The 16,440-nt window shown below is 39.9% G+C and overlaps 1 protein-coding gene across 1 annotated transcript in view; it reads left to right on the top strand.

The window, feature by feature from the left end:
• The window catches only part of PLGRKT (plasminogen receptor with a C-terminal lysine), a 51,588-nt gene that overhangs the window by 31,028 nt on the left and 4,120 nt on the right, over positions 1 to 16,440 (top strand). The window contains exon 3 of the mRNA XM_073345275.1: positions 14,241 to 14,371. Coding sequence (XP_073201376.1) covers positions 14,241 to 14,371 — 131 coding nt within the window. The remainder of the gene's footprint in view (positions 1 to 14,240; positions 14,372 to 16,440) is intronic.

Below are 16,440 nucleotides of genomic sequence, written 5' to 3'. Positions count from 1 at the left end.
ACTTGTTATCTCCCCTTAGGGGTGCCTCAGCTGCTCTGCTGACCTCCTTGTGTTGGGGTCCTCCTTGATAGAGAGGGTGGGGAAATGTGGCAGTTCTGTTACTGGTGGTGCAAATAGCTTGTTTTCCAATGAGTCAGGGAAGTAAATTGAAATGAGAAGCACTTGCAAAACTGTCAGCCTTTGAATAAGTTGAAAACAAGTTTTGGAAATGAATATGATACTTGTCAGGGGTTTCTGAGGCTTTGTAATTTGGCTAAATCAACATCATTTTTAAGGGGGGAGGATACATCTGATTGTGGGTGGGAGTGACTCTTACACTGGTTGACCTTGGTTGGGAAAGTCATTTAAACACTCTGTGCCTCAGTTTATCCATTTATAAATAAAACAGAGGGTAAGTGGTATTTATTAATAGTTGAAAATATCTTTTGAGACTTTCTGATGGAGCTGCACTGCCTGGGACTGCTGCGGCCTGGGCTGTGTCCATGTTTTCTCCTTTAAGGATAAGTCACCTTCGCCTTGCCCTGAAAGATTTTGTTTCTAGGGCTGCTGAATCTCTCCCTCAAGCACCCCCTGAGTTTTTTTTTTTCCCCATCAGGCAGCACCTTCTGATTACTGTAATATTGCTGTTTGTTTCTGTATAAGGAAACTACACTAAATGATAACTAAAATAACCTATTTTGATTGTGAAAGGGGTAGAAAGGATGAATATTTTCAGGACCTAATGTATGAGAAGAAAAGCATCATAATTATTTCTGGAATTTAAATGATTCTTCACCAGGTTATACTCATTCAAAGATACTGGTTTGTCTTTTGTGTGCAAAGAAGAAGTGTGAAGCATACATGCTAACTTTTAGAGAGAGAGAGAGTGTGTGTGAGAGAAAAAGAGACACCATATTATAGAGCTACAGAAATCTCGGTCCAAATCTTAGTAACACTATTGTAAAGGTTTGTATTTAACACGACTATAAATGCTCAGGCATCTTCTAATAAAACAAAGTCATCAAGCTTTTTTTTTAACAACAAAAATATTTTTTGTGTAAATAATGGACTCAATTCATCCCTGGTGTAAATGCCATTGAAGTTAATGAAGTTACATCAGGGATGAGTTTGGCCAAGTGTCACTAGGTTTCGTTCATGCTGTTTCACGCTGTGGTTTAGTTTTTGTCAAGGTGTGGTGTTTGTTCAACTGACTTTCACTGAGCATTTGAGTTGTATTTCTTGCTACATTGATAAGATACTTGTTTGTTAAAGGCCAAATCTTTCTAAACCCTGAAGTAAGAAATCCCATATCAGTGAGAATTAATATGTGCATCCTTGTAACTAACCAAGGCAATGTGTGCAATGACTTTTTTCTAATTTAAGGAAATTGAAATCTTTTTACATGGATGGAAGAACAAGAGTCTATACCTTTCACAGAAGCTAACCACATTTGGATTTACATGGTTACTTTTGCAGAAGGGCGAACTTCCTTTATTATAAGTAATACAAACCCCTTTATTTTTGTAAACTTGTGTTTTGTAAGCCAACATGGGAGCAGAATTAGGGCCTGATCTAAGACCCATTCAGTTCAGTGGGAGTCTTTCCCCTGACTTCAGTGTGCTTTGGATTAGTCCCTTTGGGAGGAATGATATGAAAAAAGAAAATTTTCTTGCCTGTAGTTCAGATCTTGATGTCCTTTCTCAGGAAGAATTTCCACAGTCCTCATTGGGAGTTTTGCCCAACAAGGATTGCAGGATTTGGCCCTCTTAATTTATTTAGATGCTCCAGTGAAATCCTGCTGAATCAATATAAGTAATACAAATAACATTGAGTATTAGCTATAGCCTGTGTGCACATTTTGGCAGGGAGCGGCTTCTTGAGAAACCTCCATTTAGATAAAAATGTGATATACCAGAGGCCCAGTGGTACTGGCGGTACGTACTACACTGGGATTTAATGGTCTCTATCACTGATTCGCTAAAGTTTTAAGCTTCCTTGCAAAGTAGCAACTGATAAAAGTACCTTTGTTTTTGAGATACCTCAGAACTGTTAGCACTATATTAAAAACTACATTAATACACTTAACTGAATTCCTAATACATGCCTTGAACACTGGCACATATGATAAATCTTTGTTTAGGAGAAGTCTATTCAAAAGTCAAAGAATCAAAAATGTGTGGGGGTGGGGGGGAAATTTGCATAGATAATTACTAGACTTATGTAGGGTTGGCATCTGTGGTTAGTATTTGATGTAAATTGAATAGTATACATTAAGGAAAGTGTTAAGAGGTCACGGACTATGAAGAATATGACTGTACATAATCTGGGGTTTTGCTTTGTTTTTAGTCTATAATCCAAGTTTTAGTTCAGTGGCTCTCGACCAGAAGTACCCTAGGGGTACTCAAGAGGTCTTCCGGGGGTACATCAACTCATCTAGATATTTGCCTAGTTCTACAACAGGCTACATAAAAATCACTAGCGAAGTCAGTTCAAACTAAAATTTCATACAAAGACTTGTTTATACTGCTCTGTATACTATACACTTACATATAAGTACAATATTTATATTCCAATTGATTTATTTTATAATTATATGGTAAATGAGAAAGTAAGCAATTTTTCAGTAAGTGTACTGTGACACTTACGTTTCTGTGTGTAATTTTGTAGTTTGGTGAAACTTCGGGGTATGCAAGACAAATCAGACTCCTGAAAGGGGCACAGTAGTCTGGAAAGCGTGAGCACCACTGTTTTCGTTTATCGTAAACGATAGTTTTATAACTTGTAAACGCATAAAATAACTCTGGTCTTCTGAAATTGGACATGGCAGATTTATAGAGATGTGTTCACCTGACCTTTGTGCCTGTAATTCAGTAACTGGTTTTCCTCCTTTTGGTACATGGATTACAACGCACCATCAAAGTATAACTTTGATCTTTAAAAGTAGTGTTAAGATCCTATCTGGTTTACTTTTTGTACCAAAAATTTTCAATCTTTTATTCACTTGCTTGTGACTGACTAACTGTTGCAAATTAGATTGTACTTGCTTTTCCAATAACTACTCTTTAGCAATTTTCTGTTTCCGAGGCCTTCAACAGATGTTCGTGCATCATATCCTCTTCCCTTCTCCCACGACCCCAAATCAAAGTCTCATTTATAGAACTATGCATTTTAGGAGCACAGATTATTTATTGTTGTTCAAGCAAACAAAAAGGCACTTCTGTATTTTCCACATCAGTGTGTATTTTGCACAAATAACCAAGTGAGAGGAAAATAGAGGTAATTATATTGATATTTTATATATAATTTTGTCTTAGTCATTTCAGCCCTCAACAATTTGCCAAACCTCTGATATTAGGGTCCACAATGGAGCAAATTAACAAGCAGTGTTGCTGCTTCCCTCAGGCTGCAAATGTCTCATGAGTGACAAAATTATATCTAATTATTTTGATTAAGTGGTTTATGAGCCACTACATAATTACCTCTTCTGAAATTAAAGTGGTCTGAAAATTATGGATGTCTGGAAAATTAGTTGCTGTTGATGATATTTGTAATAAGAATTATTCTTTTTCCAGACTTTTACTCTCCAGATGTAACAATTTGCTGAGACTTTACTGAATGGAGTTTTTCCTATGTACAATTAAATATAATTAAATCTGTTCCTTATTATCTTTAACAAATTAATTCTACTCATCTAGTATCTTACCTGTTTATAAATAGGATGACAAGATGAGCATAGTCTGAAGGAAATAATCAGTAACTATTTAACTTAAACTGTTCTGTTCAAGTTACATCCATAGTGATATAGATAACTAAATGGGTGGGAAACCAATTACAAAAGTATAAAAACATACTCACATTAGACAATAGGTAAAAATAGTACATCTAGTATACTAGATGCATAACAAGAGAATATTCTGTACGCTTACTCTGTTAATGCTTTTTTGTCTCTCTCCAGAAAGTGTAATTCTTCTTTGAGTAGTGTCCTTGCGGGTGCTCAACTTTAGGTACACATGCACTCTGGTGCCTTTGAGCAGAGATTTTTGGTAGCAGTGCTCATTCTGCCCACTTGTCCTTGTGCCCCGTACTGAGGCTATATAGGGCTGCATAGGAGAACCTCCCTCAGTTCCTTCTCAACTGCCTTCAGCCAGAGATGGAGTTTACTGTATGCCTGTTCCTGTTCCCTCTTGTATTAGTGTTTTAGTTTTTATAGTTAGTTCTCAGCAGTAGTAGATTTAGTATCTTATAGTTGTTGGAATTTGTGTTTTCCCCCTTTTTCTTTTAAAAAAATATATATATAAATGTGTACACACACACACACGCGCGCGCACACTTTTCTTTTTCCCCTATTGAGAAGCTTGAACAATTTTCTTCTGTCAGGGATGCCAGGCTTCCTAGGCCAGTGGTTCTCAACCAGGGGTATGTGTAGCCTGGGGGTACTCGGAGATCTTCCAGGGGGTACATCAACTCATCTAGATAGTTACCTAGTTTTACAACAGGCTACATAAAAATCACTAGCAAAGTCAATACAAACTAAAATTTCATAGAGACAATGGCTTGTTTATACTGCTCTATATAAATGTAGAGAAATGTAAGTACAATATTTATATTGCAGTTGATTTATTTTATAATTATATGGTAAAAATGAGAAAGTAAGCAATTTTTCGGTAATAGTGTGATGTGACACTTTTGTATTTTTATGTCTGATTTTTTTAAGCAAGTAGTTTTTAAGTGTGGTGAAACTTGGGGGTACACAAGACAAATCAGATGCCTGAAAGGGGTACAGTAGTCTGGAATGGTTGAGAGCCACTGCCCTAGGCTTTAAAAGGGGCCTGTCTTGTCAAGAAGCAATCTCTGTTAGTGACAGGCACTCCCAGTACATTCGTTGTTTGGGAGACTCTCACATTCCTAGCAAGTGTAAGAACCATTTCTTCTTTTAAAGGAAGATCCCACAGAAACCGGGAAATAAAGTACTACCTCTTAATGATGGAGGAAGTTTTGAGACCCCCACCTCTGCTGTCAGTACACTGTCATCATCGAGATCACGGTCACAGAGAGCTTCCAAGATGAAGGCAGCATTGAAACCCCATCTCCAATACTCCCAGAGTGAGGTACTGATAACCGTGCTGCTGGTAGCACGAGTTTCCCACTGAAAAGTATAAGGAAGGCAATAAGAGGAGCAGACTAGAGAGATCTTCATTAAAGAATATCCAGTCACCAGACATCTCAGGCCTCAAGAGGAGTACTAGTGAGGCTCAGAGTACTTCAGGTATCATGAAGCATGCTAAGACTTCCAACTAAGTCCCATTCCTCAGCAGTAAAGGGCTCGGTAATGAAGACTACTATTGTCCAGGGACTGGCTTCAATGGAATCCTCAACCCATTCAGTACTGACATCAGTGCCTCGCACAACAGTTTCTACATCATTGGTGCTGGGACCGTGTTCTATTGTGTTACCGATACCACAGGAATTCCAGTACCCGAAAGACCTTTTGGTACCAAATTAATCAAGCGACCTCTGGACACCTCTTGGTACAGAAGTCAGCTGGGTCACCAACTGCTGACTCTTCTCTATCTTCTACTATCCATGAGGAGGGATTGTCATCTCTGATACAATATGTGGGGCAGCATTATGACTCAGACCCTGAACTTTCTATTCACGGCTCTCCAATTTATTTCAGGAGACATTATTTCCTATTGCAGATGCAACAAAGGCAGGACATCAGACCCCTGCCTGCTAACACTTGGGATGACTAGCGCTGGATACCTCCATCCTTCCCCCATGACATATGGTCTCTCTCATTGGCCTTACTGGGATCTATGGGCAAAGTTCTTCCAGCAATTTTGAGCAGCGTCAACTACGTCCCTTGGGGACCACAGAAGATCTTGTTACCTGACACCATGTATCCCTCCTCCCCACTCTGAGTCCAAAGAGACCTTTGAAGGGCAAGAGTAGACAAGGAGGTTACCCACCTTACTAATGTCTCATCGTCGTCACCTGATGAGGCAGTAATGCCACCACTGCCATCATTAGCTGATGACTTTAGGCAATTCCAGGACCTGATGAAGTGGGTTGATGACACCCTGCAGATTCTCCTGGAAGAAGTCCAGGATTTCCATCACAAGCTCCAGGACATACTGCATAACTTCACCTCAATTTAATGAAGCACTCCTTGAGCCAGCCAAGTCCTTCTGGCAAACTCCAGCAATTGCCCCCAGCCCCCATATGCAAGAGGGCTGATAAAGAAAAATATTAAATCCCAACCAGGGATGCTGAGTTTTTGTTTTCTCATCCAGGACCAAATTCTTTAGTCATGGACGCAGTCAACAAAAGGGGCAGGCGACATACCCAAAAAGCCACCCCTTATAATGAGGACCAGAAATATATGGATCTTTTTGGTTGTAAGAGCTACTTGTCAGCAACACTTCAGTTCAGGATAGCTAACTACCTTGTGCTGATGTCAAAATATGACTGTGAACTATGAGAAGTTTAATATTTCATTGACCATTTACCACAGGAATACAGAGAACAGTTCAACACCATAATAAAGACACAAACTTCACTGTGGGCTTCACTTGATGTGGTGGATGCTGCAGACAGATCTGATTCCACCACAGTAGTGATGAGACAAGCATCCTAGCTTAAGTTGTCTGTGTTTCCTTGGGAGGTACAATCAATCATGGAAGATTTACCTTTCAGTAGCCAGAATGTTTTTGAGGTTTCCATGGATGACTTGCTTCATACCCTAAAGAACTGTAGAGCGACATTTAGGATTATACACACATGCAGATAAAATAAAATTTAGTTTCAATGGGCACAAAGATCACGCTTTGATCAATTTTTCACCTTCCATAGGCCATTGGAACCACTGGCTAAGTAATTGAGGTTTTCAAGGAAAAAGCCTGCAACTACCTTGACAGTTTCATCCCAGCCTTCAATACCATCCAAATGCCACCCAAAGACGAGGGTTTCTCAGCTGCATGACACAAATCCCCCTTCCTTAGTTTGGATACTGCATCTCACTAGTTCATCAAGATTGGGAGGCTATAACATCAGACAAATTGGTACTGGAGGCCATGACTTTGGGTCATAATATCCAATTTATCTCCATCCTGCCCTTTCCCCATCCCTCTTCTGAGACTGGTCTCATGATCAATTGCTGACACAGGAGATCTTGTTTCTCCTAAGTCCCAGGAGCCATAGAACCAGTCCCACTTCAACATAGGTGAAAAGGTTTTATTCAAGATATTTTCTGATATCCAAGAAAAATGGGGATTGGAGGATGATACTAGATTTCAGACAATTGAACAAGCATGTCAGACATCTGAAATTCAGGATGGTGTCCCTAGCAGCTATAATACCCACCCTGGAATTGGGGGGACTGGCTTGTGACCCTGGACTTCAGAAGTGTGTACTTCCATGTAGCGATTCATCTCTTACAAACAATTTCTTTATTTCACATTCAGTCTCAGTTATTACCAGTACCCGTATTCTACTCTCGGCCTGTCATCCGCCCCAAGGGAGTTCTCAAAAATCATGGCGGTCATAGCTGCCTACCTTTCTCATCTAGGAATAACTGTCTTTCCCTGCCTTGACAATGGACTCCTCAAGGGTCAGTTGCATCAGGAGGCTTGGTTGGTAGTTAAAATAACAACTTCACTATTCCAAAGTCTAGGCCTGCAGATAAATCTTGAGAAATCAATCTTGACCTCCTACACAAGGAACTTTTCTTATTGGAGTGTTTCTGGTTTCAATAACAGGCAGAGCTTCTCTCCCTCTCTGCAGGTTTCTTGATCTGAAGGACCTTATCCAAAGAGTGCAGATCAGCCCTCAAGTGCCAGAAAGGATACATCTGCAACTGCAGAAACACAATACCTTGTGTTTTTTGTCACAAAAACACCAAGTTGCCTCTTTGATGTCTCTGGGGTGGCTCAGGATAGTTTATGTACCAAAGAACCACAGTCTGAACAAACAGATATCTGTACTCAGCCAGGTCCTACAGTCACTCACCTGGTGAGTGAATCCTTCCAAGGTTTGTGCAGGAATTTGGTTTAGCCAGAATCCTCCTACTGTCATGTTAACATCAGACACTTCCCTCTTGATACAGGGAGCACATTTGGGTCCTCACACAGTCTGAAGCTAATGGTTACTACAAAAGCATGCATGTATTATATCAATCATCAGGACGGAGCGTGTGCCCCCTTACTGCACCGAACTGATAAAGCTTTGGAACTAGTGCATAGCTAATCAGATAGTAATTTTGGTGTCTTACCTCCCAGTTATACAAAACAGCATGGCAGACAACCTCTGCGGACAATTCTTTTTAAATTATAAATGAGAGCTTAGGGAATTCCAGAAATCAACCTTTTTGCTATAGCAGCCACCACAAAGGGCTCGTCTACTCTACTGCACTGCTTCGACGCAGCTGCACCGCTGTAGAGCATCTGGTGAAGACGCGCTATGGCGAGAGTGCTCTGATGGTGGCATAATTATTCCGCCTCAATGAGAGGTGGAAGCTATGTCTGCGAGAGAGCATCTTCCGCCGACTTAGCACTGATGTGGACTGCACTTTGGTCAATGTAACTTGCATCGCTTAGGGGTTGGCTTTTTCACACACCCCTGAGAGACGCAAGTTACATCTGATCACTGTGCTTTAGTTCACACTGCAAGATCAGATGCTGCAGGAGGCAATGTAGTTCTTTCTTCAGTGATGGACTATTCAGAAACTCCCACCTCCTTAAAGCATTACTGCTAAGAAGTCAGCTAAAGAGAAGTACCCACAGGGATACTACTTAAAGAAGAGATTACTGACATTTTGCAGTAACTTGACTTCTTTGAGATGTGTCCCCCACAGTGTGTGCTTCATTACCCACCTTCCTCCCCTTTGCTTCAGAGCTAACTCTGTGGGCTTTGCAATAGAGAAGAAACTGAGGCTGGTTCACCTGTGCATCCTTGGTACAGGGCATGAGGATGTGTAGGGTGCATGCACGGTCCAAATGAGCACTGCTACCAAAAATCTCTGGTCAAAGGTGCAGAGGCACACATGTATTCAAAGTGGAGCACCCACAGGAGCGCACATCTCGAATTACTTGGGTGGTATGTGGGTGTTTTTTAATGTAGTCCATTTTCATCTCAAGATAGAACTAGCCAAATAAAATATTCTGATCTTCGACACAGGCTGAAACATAATGAGAATTAGCAAAGTTCCTAAGTTTTAGATGCCCATTTGTACTCTGATTTAAGTCAGCATATTATCTGAATAGAGCGGGACGGGCTTTGTAGTTTTTTGGTATTTATGGTGTTTTGTGCTGCAGAACAGAATTAATAGACAATATACACTATTTGAGCAATTTTTTTATTAAATAAAAAATAAATGAAAGTAATGGTGGGGTGTATGTATGATTTCTGATATTTAATAAAAACCCAATGTTATACATATTCTTTAAGACCGCTAATGTAAGGATAGTAAGGTTTTTAAAGTCTGACCTGTCTATATATTGTACAAATGTAAATTATTGGATTATGGCTGGTTAAATGTTAATAGCAAAACAACTTCCAGATACACCCAGCATCGAATAGTCAGATTATATATTTAGCTGGGAAAGTCTCATTAGTCTTTTTGTAAATTTCTTTAATATTTCTAGCCTATACAACAATTATTTATTTAATATTGAGTCTTTAGAAAAATCAATAATCCCAGGGGGCACATCGAGAGCATAGCCCGCTGTAATGCTGCTACCCTGGAGGATCATAATCAACCAGCATAAACTGAAGTGGTCTCTGAACTGCTGTAAGTATATGAGTCTCAGACCAGCATAGAAATGACACAAGAATCAGGGAGCCTTAACCAGGAGCCTGGGTGTACCCGAGGATCTGGAATTACAATATGCGTACAGATTTAAAAAAAAAAATGTAGGTGTCCTAAACGCTGCTTAATTTTATTCACAAGGAGAAAGGTGGTGGTAGGGTGATGTTAACTGATTAAACTATGACCATTCTTGCTACCACTGTTATATAATTGCAACAAATCTTGTACAAAATGTGGCATGTAAAATGTTTATGGAAAGTTTGATTCGCTGAATATGATTATGCTATTTGTTTGCATGTATCATTTTTGTAGATGAAGTTAGGAGTATTAAATACATGCCTGTATTTCTAAGGTATTTGCTTCTGGGTAGCACCAACAAGGTGTTTAGCCAGCACATTGTGAAGGAACTATTCAAATACAATGGCTTATTAAAGAACACTTAACTCACAATGGAAGACGTGGATCTACTCTTAATAGCATTTCCCGCTATGACTAAGCGAAGTCATGCATGGACCTGTGACTTGCTCATGTGACTCCAAACTCCATCTTTTACCTGTGATTTTCCACTAGCTGTGCTGAGGCCTTTGTTTGAAACAATGGGTTTCCCTCCACATGGCAGAAGCCTTAAAAGGCCATGGAAACACCTCCATTTTGCCTCTTTCCTGCTCAGACCTCTGGACTATGGACTTATACTAATGGGAGCAGTCTAACCAAAGGACTGAGGACCTTCCAATGATTTGGAAGCAACCAGAGACTTGACTTAGCCAGCAGTTTATTCCATCACTGCTACAGGCTTGAACCAAGAACTTTACAATTGTTGTATGTATTTGATTCCTTTAACCAATTTTAACTCTCACCTTTCTTTCTTTTTATAGATAAATCTTTAGATTTTAGCAAGAACAACTAGGAGTCCTTGTGGCTCCTTAGAGACTAACAAATTTATTTGAGCATAAGCTTTGGTGGGCTAAATGTTAGTCTCTAAGGTGCCACAAGGACTCCTCGTTGTTTTTGCTGATACAGACTAACATGGCTACCGCTCTGAAACCTTTAGATTTTAGATACTAAAGGATTGGCAACAGTGTAATTATTGATTTCAGAGTAACAGCCGTGTTAGTCTGTATTCGCAAAAAGAAAAGGAGTATTTGTGGCACCTTAGAGACTAACCAATTTATCTGAGCATAAGCTTTCGTGGGCCACAGCTCACTTCATTGGATGCATACTGTGGAAACTGCAGAAGACATTATATACACAGAGACCATGAAACAATACCTCCTCCCACCCCACTCTCTTGCTGGTAATAGCTTATCTAAAGTGATCACTCTCCTTACAATGTGTATGATAATCAAGGTGGGCCATTTCCAGCATAAATCCAAGTTTAACCAGAACGTCTGGGGGGGGGGGGGCGTAGGAAAAAACAAGGGGAAATAGGCTACCTTGCATAAAGACTTAGCCACTCCCAGTCTCTATTTAAGCCTAAATTAATAGTATCCAATTTGCAAATGAATTCCAATTCAGCAGTTTCTCGCTGGAGTCTGGATTTGAAGTTTTTTTGTTGTAAGATAGCGACCTTCATGTCTGTAATTGCGTGACCAGAGAGATTGAAGTGTTCTCCGACTGGTTTATGAATGTTATAATTCTTGACATCTGATTTGTGTCCATTTATTCTTTTGCGTAGAGACTGTCCAGTTTGACCAATGTACATGGCAGAGGGGCATTGTTGGCACATGATGGCATATATCACATTGGTGGATGTGCAGGTGAACGAGCCTCTGATAGTGTGGCTGATGTTATTAGGCCCTGTGATGGCGTCCCCTGAATAGATATGTGGGCACAGTTGGCAATGGGCTTTGTTGCAAGGATAGGTTCCTGGGTTAGTGGTTTTGTTGTGTGGTATGTGGTTGTTGGTGAGTATTTGCTTCAGGCTGGGGGGCTGTCTGTAGGCAAGGACTGGCCTGTCTCCCAAGATTTGTGAGAGTGTTGGGTCATCCTTCAGGATAGGTTGTAGATCCTTAATAATGTGTTGGAGGGGTTTTAGTTGGGGGCTGAAGGTGATGGCTAGTGGCGTTCTGTTATTTTCTTTGTTAGGCCTGTCCTGTAGTAGGTGACTTCTGGGTACTCTTCTGGCTCTATCAATCTGTTTCTTCACTTCCGCAGGTGGGTATTGTAGTTGTAAGAATGCTTGATAGAGATCTTGTAGGTGTTTGTCTCTGTCTGAGGGATTGGAGCAAATGCGGTTGTATCGCAGAGCTTGGCTGTGGACGATGGATCGTGTGGTGTGGTCAGGGTGAAAGCTGGAGGCATGTAGGTAGGAATAGCGATCAGTAGGTTTCCTGTATAGGGTGGTGTTTATGTGACCATTGTTTATTAGCACTGCAGTGTCCAGGAAGTGAATCTCTTGTGTGGACTGGACCAGGCTGAGGTTGATGGTGGGATGGAAATTGTTGAAATCATGGTGGAATTCCTCAAGGGCTTCTTTTCATGGGTCCAGATGATGAAGATGTCATCAATATAGCGCAAGTAGAGTAGGGGCATTAGGGGACGAGAGTTGAGGAAGCGTTGTTTTAAATCAGCCATAAAAATGTTGGCATACTGTGGGGCCATGCGGGTACCCATAGCAGTGCCACTGATCTGAAGGTATACATTGTCCCCAAATGTAAAATAGTTATGGGTAAGGACGAAGTCACAAAGTTCAGCCACCAGGTTAGCTGTGACATTATCGGGGATAGTGTTCTTGACGGCTTGTAATCCATCTTTGTGTGGAATGTTGGTGTAGAGGGCTTCTACATCCATAGTGGCCAGGATGGTGTTATCAGGAAGATCACCGATGGATTGTAGTTTCCTCAGGAAGTCAGTGGTGTCTTGAAGGTAGCTGGGAGTGCTGGTAGCGTAGGGTCTGAGGAGGGAGTCTACATAGCCAGACAATCCTGCTGTCAGGGTGCCAATGCCTGAGATGATGGGGCGCCCAGGATTTCCAGGTTTATGGATCTTGGGTAGAAGATAGAATATCCCAGGTCGGGGTTCCAGGGGTGTGTCTGTGCGGATTTGATCTTGTGCTTTTTCAGGAAGTTTCTTGAGCAAATGCTGTAGTTGCTTTTGGTAACTCTCAGTGGGATCATAGGGTAATGGCTTGTAGAAAGTGGCATTGGAGAGCTGCCGAGCAGCTTGCTCTTGTTCATATTCCAACCTATTCATGATGACAACAGCACCTCCTTTGTTAGCCTTTTTGATTATGATGTCAGAGTTGTTTCTGAGGCTGTGGATGGCATTGTGTTCTGCACGGCTGAGGTTATGGGGCAAGTGATGCTGCTTTTCCACAATTTCAGCCCGTGGGATTATTCATCATTATAACATTCATGAACCAGTTGGAGAACACTTCAATCTCTCTGGTCACGCAATTACAGACATGAAGGTCGCTATCTTATGACAAAAAAACTTCAAATCCAGACTCCAGCGAGAAACTGCTGAATTGGAATTAATTTGCAAATTGGATACTATTAATTTAGGCTTAAATAGAGACTGGGAGTGGCTAAGTCATTATGCAAGGTAGCCTATTTCCCCTTGTTTTTTCCTCCCCCCCCCCCCCCCCCCCCGACGTTCTGGTTAAACTTGGATTTATGCTGGAAATGGCCCACCTTGATTATCATACACATTGTAAGGAGAGTGATCACTTTAGATAAGCTATTACCAGCAGGAGAGTGGGGTGGGAGGAGGTATTGTTTCATGGTCTCTGTGTATATAATGTCTTCTGCAGTTTCCACAGTATGCATCTGATGAAGTGAGCTGTAGCTCACGAAAGCTTATGCTCAAATAAATTGGTTAGTCTCTAAAGTGCCACAAGTACTCCTTTTCTTTTAGTGTAATTATTGTAAGATCTGAGTTATGTATTGAACTGGGTGTGTGGCTGATCCTTTAGGATCAGAAGAACCTTTCATTTGATGAAATTGGTTGTAAAGAACTACTCATGTTAAAGTCAAGCGTTTTTGGCAATGATACAAGGACTGGAATGACTAAGGAAACTGCTGTTCTGACTTCTCGTTAGCCAGTGTGGTGAAACAGAAGTTTACTTTTGTTGCTGGTTTGGTATATTATCAGGGAAAATCCACCTGAAAACTGGAGATTATCTGCCCCTATTTCTCAGCAGTTTGTCCTGAATTTGGTATTCTTAGTTGTGACCCGCAAAGGCATGGTGACGGGTGGGAAATGCTTTCTTCTAATATTTGCTAACCTAGAAAATCCTTTTCGTAGGAATACTGATATGAACTGTTCTAACAATATGAATTATTAGAGAAGACTTATCTCAACATAATAGTGTGAATAATTGCCTGGAAAGAGATGGAGACCAAAAACTTCTTACTAGAGTTTTGTGTTGATTGACTGAAAGATCTGCTTAAACTTTCAGATTATGAATTACTTTTTTTTAAATCTAATTTTTCTTTTCTTTTTCACCTACCCTCAGCTGGAAAGACAGCTACTGATGCAGAATCAAATGCGAGAGAGACAGATGGCTATGCAGATTGCTTGGACAAGGGAATTCCTCAAATATTTTGGAATATTTTTTGGACTTGCTGCTGTAGGTCTAACTACTGGGTATGAAGTTTGTTATGTACTAGAAAATTCAAGTAAATTAGTTGTAGTAATTCCTCAGTGGTCATTGTCTTTCTCTTGCCTGTTCTTAAGTAGGCTTGGCAGAATTTGATTTTTTATTTTTTTAAATAATTTCTACTGATATCAGTGTTTGTTTTAAGTATTTTTTCTATTTTTATCTATTTAAATTTTCACAATTGTGGGAAATTATGGGGGAGGTCAGCCAATAATTATTTAATGACAGTAGACATTGAGATTCAAAAAGTTAAAGCTTTGTAACAGTTAAAACACAAATTGTCAACATCACATGCCAAAATATACGAAGTAAATATCCTTAAATCCTGAATTCTCAAGCAGCATTTTTCTTACTTTGCCTATCTGTAAATTTCAATTACTATTTGATTAAATTATTTTTTTCTCAGTTTGTGTGTACAGTGAAGTACTTACATTTACTGTTTAAAAAAATCTAATCCGTCCAAGCCTATTCTTAAGTAATTATTTTGAAGTGTGTGTTTCTGATCAGAGAAGTAGAAATGGCACTTCCTTAATCAATCTTTCAGCTCCCTGTATGTCATATCTGCTTACTTCAGTGACCAATCAAGTTGTGTTTGGTATTTTTACTGTTAATACTTAAGGGCAAATATATCTGCAGAGGAGATAGCCGTATTCTTATTATAATTTAACATTTATATGGTTCTTTATATATTCAAAGTGCTGAACAGACTTATTTATCCCTCACAACTCTCCTGTGAAATGGGTGGTAAGTATTCCCATTTTACATAAGGAGAGATTGAGACATAAAGGTTATACTGTGCCACGGTTACATCAAGAATTAGTGGCAGAACTAAGCTAGAATTTAGGACTGCTGATGAACAGCTTTTGTACTAATTGTATATCACTCTCCCTTCCTGTACTGTTTACCTCCTCTGTCATCAAAAGTATCATCTCAATATTATGAGCAATAAATATTCTGCATATAGTCAGAACTTTTTTTTTTTCCATCCTGGCACAAGGGAGATTAACATTTTTTTCATTTTTAAACTCAAAAGTGACTTTGTAAAATGGACCCATGTTGGTATTTTGCACTTGACTCTGTAGGTAGGCTCCTCTGTCAAATTCAGCATAAAACCATTATCTACAAAGTTTGTGCCACTTTCTTTCCTGTACTATGACTTAATAAGATGACTGTCTATTGACAAACAGCCCCACCGAGGTTCTCTGGATGACTGAAAAATATAAGTCACTGAACAATGTATATAAATTCTCAAAAAACTCTAAAGTTTTAGAAATTAAATCAAGAAACTCACTCAAATTGTATACAAAAAGCCTGTTGTTAGCAAAGCTATACCACTGCATGAAGATGAGCTTAAGGGAAATTCCAGAAACCTTTTTTTATACTTCACTTTAATAATAATAAATAATAATAATAATAAAGGTAAAACATAGGAAATAACTGTGTGTAAGGTATACATTTAATGTACACCATGTCTTATATACTACATGTGTGGTGGATCTGGAGCTGTCTAGTAATTTGTGAATGCTGTATTTCTGTAAGTTTTGTTTGTAAGGGGGTTTACTTTATCTTGACAGGCTATTGTGATATCTACTGTATGCATATATTGAGTTAATTCAATAGCGGGCTTGTCAGGAAATGTACGCAGGAAATGAGAGGGAAGTGGAACCATAGGTACACGTCCCAGCAAACACTTGAGACAAAACAAGAGTAATTAATTTTGATGCTCTGCTTGACCTCTTGCTAGGCCTGCCAGACAGGTTTTCCCAGGAATGATTCTGTCCTTGTGTGGAGGGAAGTTCAAGGCAGCCAGTAGGGATTAAGATTCATGCCATCTCAAGAAGGGGGAGACCCACAGGTTTTTGAGAGCTAAGGTAAACCCAAAATTCAGAGGTTAGGAGTCTAGGGTAGGATAGACCTCTTAAGTTATGCTCTGTTCCTACTGTTCAGATTAAACAGTACTTTCATTTTAAGAAGGCTGTTTTGGGTCACTTTATTCACCCCTGGTCACAAGTTCCTGAAGGGAAGAACTCCAGCTACCCCTATCTAGTCAGACCTG

This window comes from Lepidochelys kempii, chromosome 5 (assembly GCF_965140265.1).
Source record: "Lepidochelys kempii isolate rLepKem1 chromosome 5, rLepKem1.hap2, whole genome shotgun sequence".
In the NCBI taxonomy this organism is placed as follows: Eukaryota; Metazoa; Chordata; order Testudines; family Cheloniidae; genus Lepidochelys; species Lepidochelys kempii.
This window is presented reverse-complemented; position numbering and strand designations above follow the sequence as displayed.